This window comes from Tupaia chinensis, unplaced genomic scaffold (assembly GCF_000334495.1).
Source record: "Tupaia chinensis unplaced genomic scaffold, TupChi_1.0 Scaffold000197_1, whole genome shotgun sequence".
Classification (NCBI taxonomy): domain Eukaryota; kingdom Metazoa; phylum Chordata; class Mammalia; order Scandentia; family Tupaiidae; genus Tupaia; species Tupaia belangeri.
The window spans coordinates 7084871-7104810 of NW_006159672.1; the positions used below are offsets into that span (position 1 = coordinate 7084871).

General features: G+C 47.3%; 1 protein-coding gene across 1 annotated transcript in view; it reads left to right on the plus strand.

Annotated features, from left to right (window-relative positions):
• The window catches only part of ADGRA1 (adhesion G protein-coupled receptor A1), a 54771-nt gene that overhangs the window by 31616 nt on the left and 3215 nt on the right, over positions 1 to 19940 (plus strand). Inside the window, exons 6-7 of the mRNA XM_006146937.2 lie at positions 18565 to 18663; positions 19734 to 19902. Of these exons, the coding sequence (XP_006146999.1) occupies positions 18565 to 18663; positions 19734 to 19902 (268 nt within the window). The remainder of the gene's footprint in view (positions 1 to 18564; positions 18664 to 19733; positions 19903 to 19940) is intronic.

The following is a 19940-nucleotide window of genomic DNA, read 5'->3' on the forward strand; positions in this document are numbered from 1 at the left end:
AGCTACCCAGGTGGTATTGGCACATATAGTCTCTGTATTCCTATGTTCCCCTGGGACGTGTCAGCCTCGTGTCCACACCTGGAACTGAGTGGTTTTCCTATGATTAATGACCCAAGAACACCACAGGTGTCCAGGAGCATGCACCCTCTTCTGGGGCAGGGTGGCTAGTCCTCAGTGACATTTTTCAAGTGGAAGTGACTCAGTAGAGGTGGGTTCCTAAAAGGGCTGAGTGGTTAGACTTCAGAAGTATACCTGGGCCTCATCTTGTCACCTGAGTGAGGTTGCTCCCCATCTTCCAAGTGAGAAATTCTGTTCCCAAGTTTTTCTCTCCCCAGTCTATGCTTGAGCTCCTCCTCATCCCCTCAGCCTCTCCTGAGCTGAGTGAATATCCTTGATAGGATGGCACAGGCTGGAGGAATCTGTGTCACCTCAGGCAGGGAAGTCGCACCCAGGGTGAGGCTGAGTGATCAGTGATAGACATAGAGGGTGGGGAGAGACTGACTCCAGAGTAGAGGGCTCTGTCTGTGAAAGCCAGGCCCTGAATGTGGTCAAAGAACAGCCATTGCAGGGCCACAGCTGGACTCAGCCTCGACACCTGAGCCCCAAGGGACACAAGTAATTTGGCACATCCCAAGAACGACAGCCATGGCTGACCGAGCCGATGGCCTGGGCTGAAGGGTGTGCAGTAGCTGGCAGCTCCTCCTACCAAGGCTTACTGTGAGTGTGGGAAGGAAAAGGAATTAAAAGCAATCAAGTAAGACTAAGGAGGGAAAGTGCAATAACACTGTCCCAAAGCGAGGCTCAGCAGTGGCGGAATTGCTTAAGGCCAAGGACCTAGACTAGAGTCTATAAACTGGAGCCAACAGCTTGGCAGATATGGTGGTGACTGACACAGGTCTAGTGAGCAGTTCACAGGTGCCAGTCACCCATACTAGCCACCTCGGGCCACCCACACTCTTGTACTCCTCAGGAAGGCTACAGGAGAAACACGTCCCCTCTGTGCCCCCTCCCTCAGCAATTGTGCCACACTCCTCTGCTCTGCCCCTTTCCATTAGGGTGGACAATGGCCCCTTTCACAGCAGGGACATGGACCTATGTTCTGTTGCAAGGTCAGCTGAGCTTGGGGGGTGGGAGGGCTGCCTTCCCGTCTCCTATTTCTTTCTTTAGTAACTATTGGCCCATCCATCAGATCCAGCCCTCTGGCCAATTCTGAGTCAAGCAGCTGGGTGGGCTGTTATCCCCGGGAACAGAACTCAGGCTCCTAAGGAGAAGGATTGGCTCTTGGCCACCTCAGCCTGAAGGCTGGTGTCAGGGACAAGCACCCTGACCCAGTGAGTTCTGGGGCCACAAATTCACCGAAGGATGAAGCTTGGGGATTCCAAACCTATTTTTCTCACCATCCCAGGGGGGTCGTGTCCCTCCAGACATTCAGCCTTACATCCTGCCTTCAGCTACCCTGGTGCCTCCATAGTTACAGTAAGGGGACCAGGGTCCTGGCGCCTGACGACTCTCTCAAAGTCAGATTGTCAAGCATGGCTCTAGAGGGCTTCCTCATTACTAGTTGTAAAAACGTAAATGGAGAATTCTTAAACAAATGTCCCATTTAAAACGTTATAGCTGTCTTAGAAGAGGCCTGTGATATTTAAAGTTAGAAAACCCTAGTGACTGGAATTCACTGAGGGCTGAACAATCATTAAAGCCAGATCCTTTGCCGAAGTGGATGGGACTAGTGTTGCTGGTGACAACACACTAAAATATCTGCACAGAATGAGGGCACACTCGCATTTCTGTGTGTCGGTTAAGCCAGCTGCTTCTCCTACTGACATCCCACCCTAGCAGTTCGCCATTCATTCTGATGAAAACGGCAGCAGAGGGGCCCCACCCCACCGGCATCCTCAGCTTCCCAGCTTCTGAGAAGCAACCGCCAAGGCAGGGTGACACGTGCCAAGGTGCTGCTCTGACCCCAACTGCAAGGCAGAGGGAAGGGAGGCAGATGGGAGCGTCCCGGCTGCCCACCATGAGGGGCATTTCCGGATGAGCATCACTGCTAGGCTCAGTCACTGGGGCAGCTCGTGAGAAGGTGGCTTCATGGAGTCTCACTTGTCCAGGGGTCCAGGCTTAGTCCCAAGGGCCTTTGTGCTGTGCTGAGACACAGTCTGAAGGTGGCGAGGGCAGCACGTGCCCACACTGGCCCTGCATCAGTGCCTCATGCAGTGAGGTCAGTGCCCCACACAGAATCCACAGCCCCATGTTCAGCTACTGGCCACTTCCTGAGAAGGGACAGAGGGAAGTGGTCTGAGGATACAGAGACACCTGGAGCCATGCCATCCGTGCTGTCCTGTCCACAAGCTCCTGGACCCTCTGAGAGCCCAGAGGAGCCTGTGCCAGGGCACCCAGCAAGCACCCTGGAGCAACTGACCATATGCTCCAGCTCAGAGCCCAACAGAGGTGACCTCGACCCAGGTCAAGAATTCCATGTGGCCATGCAGGAAGTGCACTGGCTGTGGGTGTGGCCAGGACAGAGCCCCAAAGGGTTTTGGGACTTGGGATAGGACCCCCCAAATCAGAGCCTCCACTAGTCCCCACCACTTCCCGGAGGGGCCCATCACAGACCTGTGCTGCCTGTGGACAGCCAGGAGAAGGCTGTCAGGTGTCAGCTCTACACAGAAAAGGCCCTGAAAAGGTCACCAACCAGAGGTCACGGGCGTGGCCTGGGTAGTTAAAATAACAAGGGCAGCTGGCAGGGATTTAGAGACACAAGACCAAGAAAAGTGCTTGTAATCTGGGTGGCTTCATTCTGGGATCTCAGGAGGGGGTGACTCTGCCAGACTCAGGTTCCCTGTCCCCTGAGTCGTTCCTGCCTCCAAGGCATGAGCCCCTCCATGAGTACTTAGCAAAGGTCAAGCAGCGGTCATCACTGTCCCTCCAACCCTGTCACTCTGCTTGCTCACTGGTCAGCCCTCCATTGTCACCTGTGCAGGAGGGCAGGCAGGCTGTGGCCCATCTGCAGGCAAAGCTGTGTGTGATGGTGAAGAGGCCAGGCAGGAATCAACCAGCTGGTCAAGACAGCTGAGGGTAAACCCTGACAGGTGTCGGACATGTCTGTAAGGTGTACACCAGCACTAACACATGCCTCAGATGATTCTCTGGTGTCACCACTTCTGGAAACTGAGACCCTGCAAGCTGCTCTTGCCTTCTTCCTCAAATTCCTGGGCTTGCCTCTTCATTAAACAGCAAGACCTCAGAGGACCCTTCATCCATTAGCTGCCACAGCGTGAGGAAGCTTGGTGCTCACAGGGAGCTCACATCGTGGTGTCTGCATCCTGGGTCAAAGCCATGCTCTTCCTCACCTTCCTCCCACTTGTACTCAGCTGACGTGCTAACCTGTGTGTGATCCGACCTGCTGCTTCACCTGGGGCACTTTGTGGGTGCACATTCAAGTATGTGTGTGCAACTACGTGTGCACTTGAGTGTGAGTTCTTGTGTTCATGCAAGTGTGTTTGAGTTGTGTGTGTTGCAAGTGTGTGTTGTGGGTATAGGTGCATGCATGTGCCTGTGGCTATGTGTGCAAAGGATGTGTGTGAATGTGTGTCGTGAGTGTGAGGCCCAGAGCAGAAGCAGAGGCAGTGCTGCCTGGAGTCATCAGGTCCCTCGCTCCACGAGCTGAGCCCTATGGGTGCAGAGTTGGCCTCAGGGATCTGCCCCCTGGTGTGGATTTCAAACAGGCAAACTGTCTGAGCGCCATCGCTCTGAGAGCCCTCCCCTGGAGTTCTCTCTTGGAGGTCCCTCGCTCCACGAGCTGAGCCCTATGGGTGCAGAGTTGGCCTCAGGGATCTGCCCCCTGGTGTGGGTGGCAAACAGGGAGGGTGCCAGTCTGAGCGCCATCACTCTGAGAGCCCTCCCCTGGAGTCCTCTCTTGGGCTGTGACTGACCTGTGTTCTGGGAGAGGTGTTAAACACACTGAGCTCATGTGGGAAAATGGAAGTTGAGGCAGGACTACACACTTTCAGTCCTTTCTCAGAGTTTCTGATTCTCAAAAGTCAGAGTTTCTGATTCCCAAAAGTCAGTTTGTTCTGACTGGACAACTGGTTCCAATGAGCAACAAGGTGATTGTGCAAAGTGGGCATTGCTGAGTCTGGGGACCACCCAGGCCTGACACAGAGGATGTTGCCCTACATCAAGAGGCCACGTGTTCAGGCCCAGCCCCAATTCTCCTTCCTCCCCAGCAAGCCATCTCTTGTAGCCACTTCATGAATGCTGGGAGACCTGAGCACAGAGGTGTGGGTGGGAGTGGTCTCTACCTAAATGCTCAAGTTTACTGAGGCTGTTTCAGGGGGGTTCTCGTGCAATGGGAACACAGAAACCTGACACGGGAATTCGGTGTAATATATATAATATTCGAGTGGCTGTGAATGTCATAAGGTGCTCAGAGGAGGACAAAATGGAACGCCTCCAAGGCTGGGGAGTCACACCTCCTTGGAGAAGGTGTGGCCACAGCCCACCCAGTGACCATGTGAGTTTCCAGCCACTGGATGGTAGAAACAAGTCTCTGGAAACAGGTGAGCCTGGGCTGGTGCAAGGGGCCCACCTTGTTGGGAAGCCTTGGAAAGGCAGTCACTAGACTGGTCAGGGCTCCACTGAACACCCTCATGTCCACACCAGTGACAGCAAAGCGGCAGGAGCAAGAATAGCGGCAGCCAGGCCAGGAAGCTCTGGCAGCGGCCTCTAGCGCCCTCTGCTGACAGAGCCTCACGCTGCAAGCCTAGAAGGAGCCGCTTGGAATCCGTGCTCAGAGCCCAAGAGTGAGCGTGGAACTATGAAAAGTGCAGAGGGGGCAGCTTCTGTGGCCAGTCAGCTGTAGAGAATGTGTCCCCTCTGAGCAGGTGTCCATGACCAAACTTCACCCTCTTACATGAGGACCCCTAGTGTCCCCTAAGATAAGGTTGGCAGCCACATGAAGCACTGAACAGCTCTGGTGAGACCTATCGCGGGGTCTCCAGGGCAAGCTGTCCTCCAACAGGTAGAAGGCCTTCTCCATCCAACTTGGGATGCTGGAGGACCAGCACAGAGACCACTTTTTGCAGGGGCTTCTCATGGACCCCCCTGAATCACACGGCTACTCTTGTCACATGGCTTCCAGGTGCCTGCTAAGGACATCAAAGGAGACCTCCTAATTGGAACCTGTGGATCCTTCTCTAGTGGAGAGCAGAGGGATGGCTCAGGGGAGATGGCCTTCCTCAGGGCTCTGTTAGGGGGTTCTCGTGCAATGGGAAAACAAGGTCAGAGCAGGGTCTTGGGGTTCTTGTGCATGACAGCAGCAGGATCCTAGAGGGCTTTCTGTACTACTGTCAAGTGTGAAGAACAACAAGGTGCCCCACGTATGATATCACAGGTCAGCTGAATGCAGAAGGCCAAGCCCAGGCAAGGGCTCCTGGGGTCCGGCAGCTGGAGCAAGACCTGGACAGGGCTGTCTTGAGCCCAGATCCCCAAGTACATCCTCACCTGTGAAATTTTCCATGAGTCATTATAAACAGTAAGGGGGCCAGCAGGTGGCATAGCAAGTGAGGTGCTGGACTCCTATATGGCTGACTGTTGTTCGAGTCCCAGACCTGACAGCTTTCTTTCTCTATATATATAGAAAAGTAAGATTGGAAAACGGTATTTGAGCAATAAGACATGGATAATTGGTAGAATCTTCTCTAGAAAGTAGAACATGAGTAGTCATGTTCATCTGAAATTCTGTTGGGAGCAGGTTTTAAAAAAAATTTATTGGGGCCAGCAGGTGACATGGTGGTTAAGGATGCTGAACTTCCACATGGTTAACCGCAGTTCGAGTCCCGGAATTAGTGGCTTTATTTCTCTCTCTCTCTCTCTCTCTCTCTCTCTCTCTGTCCCTCTCTGGTCAAATTAAAAATAAATTAATAAATAAACAAATAAAATAAAGTTAAATAAAATAATTCTTTTTTAAAAAAAGATAAATAAATTTCTTATTATTTATTTATTTTTAAATTTGACCAGAAAGATACACACATAGAGAGGGAAAGTGAGAAAGCCATCAGGCCTGGGACTTGAACCGTGGTCGGCCATGTGGGAATGTGCAGCGCCTTAACCACCACACCACCTACTGGTCCCAAAAAGATAAATAAAAATTTTTAAATGATTCTTTTAAAATACTTATTTTGGGGACCAGCAGTTGGCGTAATAGCTATGTCACTGGACTCCCATGTAGTAAACCACGATTTGAGTCCCAGACCTGGTTACTTAAACTCATACCGAGTGCATGTGCGTGTGTGCCCAAGATCCTGAGAGGAGAATGGAGGAGAAGGGATTGCAGTGTGGCCATTCCCTCTGGGGGGTGATTTCTCACTTTCTGTCTGTCTCTCTCTGTCTTTCTGGCAAGTGCACGTGCCCTATAACAAAAACCTCTCAAAAAAAAAAAAAAAAACCTATTTTTATAAACAATCAGGAATGTTTTCCTGCCATTTTCCCGTATTCATCCTGCTGGTATGCTTTGCTGGCTGTGCTAGACTCACACATGGTTCATCTATCCCTCTCCCTACATTCAGGGAGTGCAAGTCTGAAAACGAACGTGCTTATTTCTGTCTGGCCCCCATCACACTCAGCAAGAACAAGTGCCAAGTCTTCCGGCCCTCGAGTGGCTTCACTCGGGCTGATGGGCCAGACTCTGTCAGGTACCCTGTGTCCTCTGTGAATCACCTTCTATCTTACTTGCCTCCTGGGCTGGCTACATGGGCTGCATGTCCATACTCAGAGCCGCAGAGAGGTTTCCAGTGGCAAGTTCAGAAACTTGCCATATTCCTCATGTCACCAGAAAAGAGTGAAAAGCCTATGGAAGTAAACTCAGCCACCCCTCAAGCTGAGCACCTGCTAGAAGCTGTTCTGATTTGTACAGGATCCGTGAGGTCCCACCTTTATGGAGATAAACAGGTCAACAAGAACAGAAAGGTGACTTCAGGTGTGCAGGCAATAAAACGGACTGGGAGATAGGGGTTAGAGAAACTTCTGGAAGTAAATCAGGAGCCGAGACCTGCAGGACACAGTGTAGCAGCTAAGAAGGGCCAGGAAGGGGTCCAGGAGAGGGGCCAGAGCTAGGACGCCTGGGCAGGAACCTAGAACTTGGGGGTCTGGGGCTGAGTCTTCAGAGGGGTGGGTGAGAAAAGAATTGGCATCTGGCCCAAGGCAGGGCATTAAAGATGACTGTTCGGTGATCTCTGTCATCCTTATGGTTAGACTGAAATGTTATATAAATAGACTTCCGGTTTTGGTGCTTCCTGTTTTCCCAAAAAGAGGCCAGATACTTTCTGGTCAAGTGAGAGTTCCCAGAAAGAACAGGCTCTGGATGTGGGGACAAGTGCTGGGCTGTTCTGCTTGTAGGAGAGCACATTCCCAGCCTGGGCCCGGCAAGAACAGAGGGCCGCAGAGTGGTAAATGGGCTCACCTTCCCCAGGAAGCCCAGCATGCAGCTGGTACCAGCCTGGGGACACTAAGGTTCTACAGGCACCTGGGCCCAGGCTTGGGGACAGTGTGGATCATGTCCACCCAGAGGACACTGGGCATGAAGCAGTCATAAACAAGGAGAGCACTTAAGGAGAGGAGTGAAGAGCACTGCAGAGCGTGTGCTCAGGGTGGTGCTCCGACCCTCCTCAGACTCAGGCTATGCCCAAACAGTATCAGGCAGGTGCCCGGAGAGAGAGGAGCAGAGGGAGGAGTCAAAGCAACACATGCACCCTAGAGCAGGCAGTTAAGATGGGGTGAGGAGCCTTGAAGAGCCAACTGAGAAGTCACCTGAGTTCAGAAAAGAGGAAGGTAGAGTTGACAGTGCACAGATCTATGGTTTCTTGTGAGGATTAAGAAGCCCACATGGGGCCAGCAGATGTCACTGGATTCCCACATGGCCAACCATGGTTCGAGTTCCAGACCTGGTGGCTTAAAGCTCATGCCAGGCATGTGTGCATGTATACCCAAGATCCCAAGAAGAGAATGGAGGAGAAGGGATTATGGCGTGACCATCCTCCCATGAGGGTGATTTCTCACGTTCCCCCTCACTGTCTCTCTCTCTCCAGCAAGCACATGGGCCTTAAGGCAAAAGCCTTTAGAAAAAAGAAAACAAGAAGAAGCAGCCCACAAACCAGTCCACCATCACTGGCCACTCATACAGCTGCTGGAAACTGGGGGGGGAGGGAGAGGGGGAGCGAGGGGCGTTGGGATTGGCCAACCAGTTCAGAAGGATATCAGCCCTTTCAGACCCCCCTTCCTGGCTACCAAGAACTAAAGAATGAGGTGAACCTCAGTGGGCTTCCCACATCTCAAAGCAAGGGACTTTAGTGGGACTAGGGCTAAATCACACCCTCACCTACACATAGTCCATGAATGGGGCACTGCCCAGACCACACCAAGGGGCTGGTGGACCCTTGAACCCACCCTCCTGACCAGATTCTCCACCTTCTCCCAGCCCAGGGCACAGCTACCTGTGCTGCAGTCCCTGCTGTGGCTACCAGCATTTCAAACAGTCCTGTGAGGGTACCTGCTTCATGGGGAGACTTCCTTTCCTCTGGGCAGTGAACATTCTGTGTGAGACAAGACGCTTGATGAAGGAGGCAGGTGTGCTCCCCTTTTTCTCAACATTTTAGCATGAAAGTTTTCAAACATACACAAAGTTGGGAGACTTTCACAGTGAAGCTAGATAGCCACCACCTAGAGATTCTATGGTCGGCCCTTAGGATGCCCACTCCAACCATCCACCTCCACCCCTACCCCTCCACTCACCTGCCTTGTTTTGTGCATTTCAAAATAAGTTGCAAACCTCAATTCAACCCTCACAAATGGTTCAGGATAACAGAGTTCAGTATTTGTTTACAGGGTCTTTCCTACGATGTGAAATTTACAAACAGCGAAATGCAGCAGGTGCACATACCAGCTAAGACAGAGCTTGACCATCACCCTGAAAGTTTCCTTCATACCCAGTCCCAGCCAGCCCCACTTCTTCACTTCCCCTCAGAGGCAACTACTGTGATTCTTTTCCATCATGAATTAATTCTGTAAATGAAATCATTATAGTGTACGCTTTCTCGTGTAAGACTTCTTTAGCTCAGAATAGTGTTTTAGAGACCCATCCCCATGCTGTTGCATGGATTAGTAGTGTCCTTTTTGTGACTAGTAATATTTCAGGTTTGAATTAAACTACGGTTTATTTATCTGTTTTCTTGTTCATGGATTCCTGGGCTATTTCTACTTTGGGTTGTTTTTATTTATTTATTTTATTTATCATCATTATTATTTTCTTTTTCTGTTGTTGTTTTTTAGAGAGAGAGATTTTTGACATAGGGTGTGTGCACGTGCCAGAGAGACAGAGAGAGAGAAAGACAGAAAGTGAGAAATCACCCCCTGGAGGGATGGCCATGCCGCAATCCATTCCCTTCCATTCTTCTCTAGGAATTTTGGGCACACAGGCACAGGCGCCTGGTGTGAGTTTGAGCCGCCAGGTCCAGGACTCAAACTGCTGTCGACTACATGGGAATCCAGCAACATAACCATTATACTATCTTCTGGTCCCAGTCATTATTATTATTTTTTAATTTCCTATAGAACATGTATACTCACCAGAGTGAGACAGAGAGAGAGAGAGAAAGTAAGAAAGCAAGCCATCAGGTCTGGGACTTGAACCACTGACAGCCATTTGGGAGTCCAGCGTCTTAACCACCAGGTCATCTGCTATCCCCCCATTTTGGGTTATCATACATAAAACTTCTGCTTATCCTGGACTACTCCTGTGTGACTGTGGGTCTATCCCAGGCTACCCTATGTGAGTGTGGCTCTATCCTGGACCTATCCTGGATAAGCCTGAAATATTCCTTTAAGATTGTCATTCTGTTCTGTTCCTTTTGTCAGTTCGTCTATCCTTTCTCCAAATACCTTTGTCTTGATTACAATGACTTTTTAGTAAGTGTTGAAGTCAATAATCTAGATCCTTCTAGATGGTTTTGGACAGTCTAAGTCCTTTATATTTTATAAGTAGGATTATGTTTTTAAGTCATTGTTAGTAACACTTTTATTTTATTTTCCAGTGCTATTCTGCTAATATATAAGCATATTATTGGAATTTGTGTATTAACCTTGCAACCTTCCTAAATGCACTTACTAACCCTAGCTGTTGTTTTACAGATTCCACGGATTTTTCATGTAATCAGTCATGTCATCTATAAACTGAAACGTTTACTTCTTTCTTTTTTATCTAGTGACTTTATTTCTTTTGCTCCCCTTATTACAGAGGCCCTCAGGACAATGTATAAAAGGATTGGTGAGGGCCATCCTTATCTTAGTCCTGATCTCAGAATTCAGTGGTACCATTCAATGGTACAACATTAAGCATGGCATTAACTGTAGATTTTTCATAGATGACTTTTTCTTAAGATTTATTTATTTTATTTTTATTTGTTATTATTATTTATCTTCTTTTAATTTGACCAGTGAGAGACAGAGAGAGAGAGAAAGTGAAAAAGCAAGCCACCAGGTTCGAGACTTGAATCATGGTCGACCATGTGAGAGTCCAGTGCCTCGAACATCATGCTACCTGTCGACCCCTAGATGATTTTTTTAAAGAGGTTTTTGCCCCCTTAGGACACATGCACTCACCTGAGAAAAAGACAGAGATATTGAGAGGGAAAAGAAAGAAATCACCCCAGGGGAGATGGCCACACTACAATCCCTTCTCCTCTGTCCTCTCAAGAATTTGGGCATGCATGAACATGTGTCTGTCATGATTTTCAAGCCACTGGGTCTGGGACTCAAACCACAATTGGCCATGTGGGAGTCCAACGAAGTAACCACGATGCCATCTGCTGGCCCCAATAGATGACATTTTTTTTTTTTTTGAGAGGTTTTTGTTATAGGGCATGTGCGCTCACTGGAAAGACAGAGAGAGACAGAAAGCGAGAAATCCGCCCCCCCCAGAGGGGATGGCCACACCACAATCCCTTCTCCATTCTCCTCTCAGGATCTTGGGCACTCACACACACATGCCCGGCGTGAGTTTAAGCACCAGGTCCAGGACTCGAACCACAGTCAACTACATGGGAGTTCAGCAACACAGCCATTACGCTAACTGCTGGTCCCCCATAGATGACATTTTATAAATTGAGGAAATGGCCTTCTAGTTCTAGTTGTTGACGATTTTTATGCTGAATATGTATTTAATTTTGTAAAATGCTTTTATTACATCTATTAAGATAATCATTTGGGAGTCAGCAGGTAACGTAGTAGTTAAGGCACTGGACTTGCACATGACTAACCATAGATCGAGTCCCGGATACAGTGGCTTAAAATTCACACCACAGGAAGGTCTGAGGAAAGACATTTGGGGGAGGGACAGGGAGGCAAAGCATTAATGGCACAAAGAGGTGTGGTATTATCTGTTGAAGATATTTTGTCATTTTATCAACTGTACTAGGGAGTAATGTTCACCTGCTAAAATATCCACTTTGTAAGACAAATAATAATGTGATTGAATGTATGGAAGAAAATGAAATGAAATTAAATAAATAAATAAATAAATAAATAAATAAATAAATAAATAAATAAATAAATAAATAAATAAATAAATAAATAAATAAATAAATAAATAAATAAATAAATAAATAAATAAATAAATAAATAAATAAATAAATAAATAAATAAATAAATAAATAAATAAATAAATAAATAAATAAATAAATAAAAGGGGGGACCTCACACCAGGTGTGTGTGCCCAAAATTCCAGTAGAAAAATGGAAGAGAAAGGATTACAGTGTGGCCATCCCTCCTCAGGGGTGATTTCTCACTTACTCTCTCACTGTCTCTCACTGTCTCTCTCCAACAAATGCATGTACCCTATAGCAAAACCTTAAAAAATAATAATAAGCATATTGTGTTTATATGTTGAACTACATTCACTGATTTCTTTATGAATAACAAATTGACATTGCTTTTTTTTTTTTTGGAGAGGTTTTTGCTATAGGGCACGTGCACTCGACAGACAGAGCGAGAGAGACAGAGAGACAGAAAGCAAGAAATCACCCCTCCAGGGGGCATGGCCATGCCGCAATCCATTCTCCTCTCGGGATCTTGGGTATGCACACACACGCGCCCAGTGTGAGTTTTAAGCCACCGGGTCCGAGACGCGAACCGCGGTCGGCTACATGGGAGTCCAGCGACATAGCCATTACGCTAACTGCTGGTCCCTTGACATTGTATTTTTGAGGTAAGTCCTAGTTGATCATGATCTTTTATCCTTTTCATAAAGTTCTCAGATTTCACTTGTTAAGAGATACTTATGGGGGTCCAGCAGGTGGCGTAGTGGCTAATGCACGCATTTGACTACAGTTTGAGTCCCAGCCCTGGGGCTTGAAACTCATGCCAGGTGTGTGTGCACATTCATGCCCAAAATCCTAAGAGGAGAATGAAGAAGAAGGGATTGCAACCTGGCCATCCGCCCCCGGGGGGTGATTTCTTGCTTTCTGTGTCTCTCTGGTGAGTGCACGCACGCTATAGCAAAAATCTCAAAAGAGAGAGAGAGAGATTTGTCTGTATTCATAGGAAACATTATAAAAACACTTACTTTAGTTTTTTTCAATCTTCCTGTCTGGTTTTAGTATGAAGCTTATACTAGCTTCTTACAATGAGTTAGGAAGTGTTCCCTCCTTCTTTGTTTCAGGAAGAGCTTTCATAGATTGGTGTTATTTCTTCCTTAGACATATGATCAAATTTACCAGTGAATCTGACTGCTAGATGTTTTTAGATATTGAATTTTTTTTCCTAGATGAAGGGCATTCAGGTTTTCTAATTCTTATTTTCTTAATTTTGGTAATTTGTATTTTTATAAGTCATTGGTTTATTTTATTAAAGTGGCTAAATCTGTTGGTACATAGTTATTTGTTTTACACACTTATTATTCTTTTGACATCTATAGGGATATAATGATAACTCACTATTTCTGATACTGGTAATTTGTCTTTTTTCTTGTTCAGTCTAGCTAGAAAAAGTGTTTTAAATATTTTATTTAACTGTATTTATTTTAATAATTATTTTATCTTATTTTATTTTATTCACCATAATAATCATTATTGTTTTAGTTGAATAGAGAAAGACAGAGAGAGAGGGAAATTGAGAAAGCAAGCTGCCAGGTCCTGGACTCAAATTGTGGTTAGCCATGTGGGAGTCCAGCACCTTAACCACCATGCCACCTGCCAGCCCCTATTTATTTATTTTAATTTGACCAGAAAGGGACAGAGCAAGAGAAAGAGAGAAAGAGAGAGAGAGAAAGTGAGAAAGCAAGCCACCAGGTCTGGGATTCAAACTGCTGTCAGCCATGTGGGAGTCTAGCACTCTTAACCAACACATCACCTACCAGGCCCAAGTTTAGCTAGAAATTTATAGTTATGGGGACCAGCAGTTGGCATAATGGCTATGTCGCTAGACTCCCATGTAGTCGACCATGGTTCGAGTTCCAGACTGGATGGCTTAAACTCATGCTCAGCACGTGTGCATGCACGCCCAAGATCCCAAGAGGAGAATAAAGGAGAAGGGATTGCGGCATGGCTATCCACCTGGAGGTGGGGGTGGTTTCTTGCTTTCTGTCTCTCTGTCTCTCTTTGTCTTTCTGGCATGTGTACGTGCCCTATAGCATAAACCTCTCAAAAAGAAAGAAAAGAAATTTATAGTTGTGTTGATTGCCCCATTCGAACACACCCAGGGAACTGGCTTTTGGCTTTGGTAGTTTTTACTATTTTGTTTATTTTATTTATTTCTGTTCTTGTCTTTATTATTGCCTTCCTCTGATTACTTTGGGTCTATTTTACTCTTATTTTTCTACATTGTTAAGCTGGAATCTTACGTCACTAAATTTTAGGCTTTCTTTTTTTCTACTAGAAGTACTTACAGCTATAAATTTCCCTCAGATCCCTACTTTATCCATATTCCAAAATTTCCAGTACGTTGGTCCAGCCATGGTGGCACAGTGGTAGTGCAATGCTCTGCAGCCCAGGAGGCTGCATGGAGTCCTAGGTTGACCCATACATGACAGGCATGCATACGTGTGCCCAAGATACTGGTCGGCTGGGAAAGCTGAGGCATGAGACCCTGTTGAGGGTGCTTGTCTTTATCTTTGCCCCTCTCTCTCTCTCATACACACACAACCACAAAGTAATTTTTTTTAATGTTAAAATATTTTTACTATAGAGTACATGTACTTGCTGGAGAGACAGAGAGAGACAAAGTGAGAAATCACACACACACACACACACACACACACACACACACACCCAGGGGTAATGGCCAAGCTGCAATCCCTGCTCCTCTATTCTCTCAGGATTTGGGGCACACATGCACACACGTACAGCATGAGTTTCAAGCCACAGGGTCCAAGGTCCAGAGCTCAAACCAAGGTTGATCATGTGGGAGGTCAGCATCTTAACCACCATGCCACCTGCTTTTTTTTTTAATTTTTGCTATGCTGTGTATTTTTATTATTCTGCTTAAAATAATTCCAAAATTTTCTTGTTTTTTTTTTCTTGATCCACAAATTATTTACAAATGTGTTGTTAAATTTAAATACTATGTTTTTCCTAGCTATCTAATTGTTATTAATTTTTCATTTGATTTAACTGTGGTCAGAAATATATTCTGTATGATTTCCATCCTTTTAAATGTACTGAGACTTTTTATGGGGCAACATATTATGTATCGTGGTGAGTAGACCTTGTGCACCTGGAAAGACATGTGGCTGCCACTCTTGGGTATCATGTCCTATAAAGAGCAATCAGGGGGCGGGACCAGTAGTTAGCGTGATGGCTAGGTCGCCGAACTCCCATGTAGCTGACCGCGGTTCAAGTCCCAGACCCGGTGGCTTAAACTCACGCCGAGCACGTGTGCATGCGTGCCCAAGATCCCGAGAGGAGAATGGAGAAGGAGAGGAGAATGGAAGAGAAGGAATTATGGCGTGGCCATCCCCCCTGGGGGGTGATTTCTCACTTTCTATCTGTCTTTCTGCCGAGCACACGCACCCCCTAAAAAAAAACCCTCAAAAAAAAAAAAAAAAAGAGCCATCAGGTCAAAAAGTGTTTATTATTGTTCATATCCTCTAGTTCTTATTTTGTTTGTTTGTTTGTTTGTTTTACTTGCCAGAGGGCTCATGCACTCTCCAGACAGAGAGACAGAGAGTGAGAGAGGGAGAAATTGCCCCCTGGGGCTGGCAGGTGGCGTGGTGGTAAGGGTGCTAGACTCCCAAATGGCCAACCGTGGTTCAAGTCCTGGACCTGGCACTTACTTTCTCACTTTCCTTTCTCTCTCACTCTCTGGTCAAATTAAAATAAGTAAATAAATAAAATTAAATTAAATAATTCTTTAAAAGAAAAAATGTACCCCCTAATGAGGCATAGTCATGCCACAATCCCTTCTCCATTTCTCCATCCAGTCAGGATTTGGGGCATGCATGCACCTACAGTGGTATGTTTTTCAAGCCACTGAGGGCAAGCTATGAACGACAGTCAGCTGTGTGTGATCTCATTCCCTTAACCACCTGACTATTAGGACAGCCCCTTGTCCTGTATTTCTTTACTGAGTGAGTGTGTGTGTGTGTGTGTGTGTTATTCTATCAATTGCTAACAGAAAGGTGTTTCAGTCACCAGCTGGAATTTTCTATTTTGAATCCTTCCTTAGGCACATGCATTTATAGCAGCACTGTCCACCTGAGGAACAAGCACTGCCGCCATTATGAAACGTCCTTCCTTGTCTCTCTGTCTCCAAGTCTGCCTTGGGGTTGATGGAAGGCCCTGGCCTTTTGGGCTCACATTTCGTGCAGCCTTTTTCATTCCTTTACTTTCACCTTATCTAGGTCTGTATAGTTAGGGCTTCTGTTCTAGACAGCCTGTAACTGCGTCTTGCTTTTTTATCTATTCTGACGATCTCTGCCTATGAATTGGACTATCTGGTTCATTAAACTTCATGGCATTTTTATTTGTTCGGATTTAATCTTTGTTTTACTGTTTCAGTTTTTACCCCCCTTTTTTTAGAAAAAGAATTATTTTATTTAACTTTGTTTATTTACTTATTTTAATTTGATCAGAGAGGGACAGAGTGAGAGAGAGAGGGGAAGTGAGAAAGCAAGCCACCAGGTCCAGGACTCTAACGACTGTCAGCCGTGTGGGAGTCCAGCGTCCTTAGCCACCATGCCACCTGCTGTCCCCATTTCAGTTTTTACCCCTTTTTGTTGTTACTATTTTGTTTTTCTGCCATTCCTCATTTACTTCCTTCTTTGGGATTATTTTAATTTTTTAACTTCTTTTTATCTCTTAGCAGTTTGCATAGTAATTTTTGTGGTTGTTTTAGGGATTAAAATCCACAGCCTTTTCACTGTCTATGTCTAGTAAAAACTTGTACTATTTCACATTGACTATAAATAGAAATCTTGCAACTATATAGGGCTATTCTACCTTTTACCGCCTTTTTTTGTTTTGTTTTTTTTTTAGTTTTTTTACTAAAAAAAAACTGAAGGGTGTTTGTGCTCACCAGACAGAGAAAGGGAAAGTGAGAAAGCATCCCCTAAGGGGATGGTCACATTGCAGTCTCTTCTCCTCCATTCTCCTCTCAAGATTTTGGGCACACACGTACACATGCCCAGCATGATTTTCAAGCCACCAGGTTCAGGACTTAGAACCACACAGACGACTATGTGGGATCCAGTGCCTTAACCCCCATGCCACCTGCTGGCCCTCCTCCTACCACCTTTTATACTACAGATGCCATATATACTCAGATATATAATAAACTCCACTGGACAATGTTAAAATTCTCTGCTAGGGGGCCAGCAGGTGGCATAGTGGTTGAGGCACTGGATTCCCACATGGTCAACTGCAGTTCACACCTTGGACCAGGTGGCTTGAAAATCACAACAAAATAAATACATTTTTAAACTTTTTTTTAATTATTTGCCAAAACATTTAAAAGGAAATGTTTTGAAGAAATTGGGACCAGCAGTTGGCGTAATGGCTATGTGGCTGGACTCCCATGTAGTAGACCATGGATCGAGTGGCTTAAGACCGAGACATGGTGGCTTAAACTCATGCCAGGCACATGTGCGTGCATGTCCAAGATCCTGAGAGAAAGGAGGAGAAGGGACTGCAGCGTGGCTATCCCCCCAGGGGATGATTTTTTGCTTTCTGTCTGTCTGGCGAGCACACACGCCCTATAGCAAAAATCTCTCAAAAAAAAAAAAAAAACTAAAAGGAAACAAAATATTTTATATTTACCCTAATTCACATTCCTTGTGTTCTTCTTTTCCTCGTGTTGATCCAAGTTTCCCTCTGGTACAACATCCCTCCAACCTGAACTCTGTTTAGCATTTCTTGAAGTGCAGGTCAACTGACACAAATTTATTTTTATCAAAAACTATCTTTATTTCACCTTCATTTTTGAAGGGCATTTTCTCTGAATATAGAATTTTGGAAAGACAGTTTCCCTAAGACGATCACTGAGAGCAACTACTGGTAGGTCCACCCTGCTGCATCCTTGGATCTGGGACACATGTTATCGTACTTGGAGACAAGATGCCATGTTATTGATTTGGGGTGTTTGTAACACCCAGGAGGATGGCACCTTCTTGTAAGGGATTGTCTCCGAGCTGTCCCCTCAGTTACCCTTTTAGGAGGCTCCACAGGGACAACAGCTCAGGGTTGTGCAGTAAGTGACAGGACAGCGTACTCTGTGACCTTGTACTTGGTGGGGATCCTGGTCCTCAGATACTCAAGGTCCCTTGTTGGTGGGTTGGACACTTTACTGCCCTTGGGTGAAGTCATTTGCTGAGAGCCTGCAGGAGGGAAAGTTAGCCGATGCCCAGCATATGGACCAATTTCTGTCAGATCAAGTGACCATTCCTCCAGGACACAGGAGTCAAATGTGAGCAACTTGTCCCCAACAACTGAACACTGGGCTGGGAGGCATACTCTGGAAGCCTGAGATGGCCCCTCCAAGTAGCTCACTGAGGCTATGGGTTAGTCCTTATGGGTGCACTGTCTGGCCACCACTGGACACCAGCTGCTCACAGGGAGGGAAGTAACCTGGGTCTTGGCTGAGGGCAGTTCCCAGAGGTGATGCAACTGAGAGTCACCAGCACTGGTAGGACAAGCATTTCACCCTGAAGGGAGTCTAGCCAGCCTGATTCAGCATCCTCTGTGGTCTCTACTCCTGGGCCCAGAGCAACTGCCCCATTTCAGGGCCTGATCCACTTCTCTCCAGAAGCTTCATATTGCCAAGGGTGTCTGCAGCACGAACCAGGACCCACCATGTCCCAGGGCCTGGCCAGAGCCATCTCTGATGCACTGTAGCCAAGGTCAGAGATGAGCAGATTGTTCCACGGTTGGGGTGGGCACTCATCTGTTCCTGATCAACTGCTTGACCCAGGACTTCTGAGGCCACTGCTTTGCACTGAGGAAGGCAGGAGAGATGGCACCGCCCTTCTCGGAGGACTCAGGCCACATTTCAAAAGAGAACTAAGTGCCTTCTGCTCTCTGGCAGGTTTTACCTCATCAGTGGAGGGGTTCCTTTCATCATCTGTGGGGTCACGGCTGCCACAAACATCAGGAATTATGGTACCGAAGATGAGGATACAGCATAGTGAGTACCTGCCCCATCTGAAAGAGAGTGAAGGGCAGGACGGATGTGACCAGGGGCAGCCAGGGAAGGCAGGTGCCCACCAGCATCCAGTGGAATCGCCCTCCATTCATCACAACCACTGGCATACAACAGGTTAAAATTGCCCCAAAGTGAGACAAGAAACTGGCTGAGGTCCATTCTGGGCAGAAGTCCAGGAGGCTGCCCAGTAACTTTCCCCAAGGTGCCCAGGGTGATGGGATCCCACAAGAGAGAGCAATGAGTCTTGGCCCTGGCTCTGAGTGGTCACCCAATCATATTCCCGTCCCCCTCATTGCCCTCCCTACAGGTGTGTGGAGACCTTCTCCCTAATCGACTGTTCCCCACCTAATCTCTCCTTAGATGCTATAGGTCCAATTTCTATAGATAGGAAGGGTTTGGGGAAGAATAATAATTCAGGGTCACCAAGATGTCAGCTGAGAATGGAAACCTCACCCTGGAGTAGGAAAAGATCTCCCCCCCTTGTTGGTGCCCAGAGGCCCTGTGGGACCCTTCTCACTCTCAATGCTTCCCTCCCCAGTTTCTTCTTGCTGTCCCACGGGCACCCAGCCCTGCCTTTCAGGCACCTACCATGCCCTACCCACTCTCCTCACCTAAGACAGTTTCCATAACACGCCCCCCCCCTCCTCCAGAGCAGACAGGGCCCTTGGTCTGGGCCCATCCATACTGACTCTGGAATTGCCTACAGTCCCTGAGCTGCAGGTGGGCAGTTCCGTACACAGCCCCACAGGCATGGTTCTGTCCTGAACAGCTGCTGCCCGCGTCCAGCTGCCCACCCTGACTGGGTGCCTTTACGCTTTACTTTTTTCACCTGTTACTTTATCAAATTTACTTTATCAAAAAATTAACAAAACTATAGAAAATGTCCTTAGTCCAGATGAGCACAGGAAGACAGCATGCCCTAGTCAGACCAGAGCTTCCTTCTCTACATCCCCCCCCACCTCGCCTCCACCAGACCCCGCACCCTTTCTGGAGCATTGCATGGCGGGCACACACACAGGTGCAACCACACACTGACCTGTGTCTCCCCACAGCTGCTGGATGGCCTGGGAGCCCAGCTTGGGCGCGTTCTATGGGCCAGCCGCCTTCATCGCCCTGGTCACCTGTGTGTACTTCCTGGGGACCTACATCCAGCTGCGACGCCACCCTGAGCGCAGATATGAGCTCAGGGAACAGACGGAGGAGCAGCAGCGGCTGGGGGGGGCCCCAAGGGGGCCAAAGCCCAGGGGCACACCCAGACC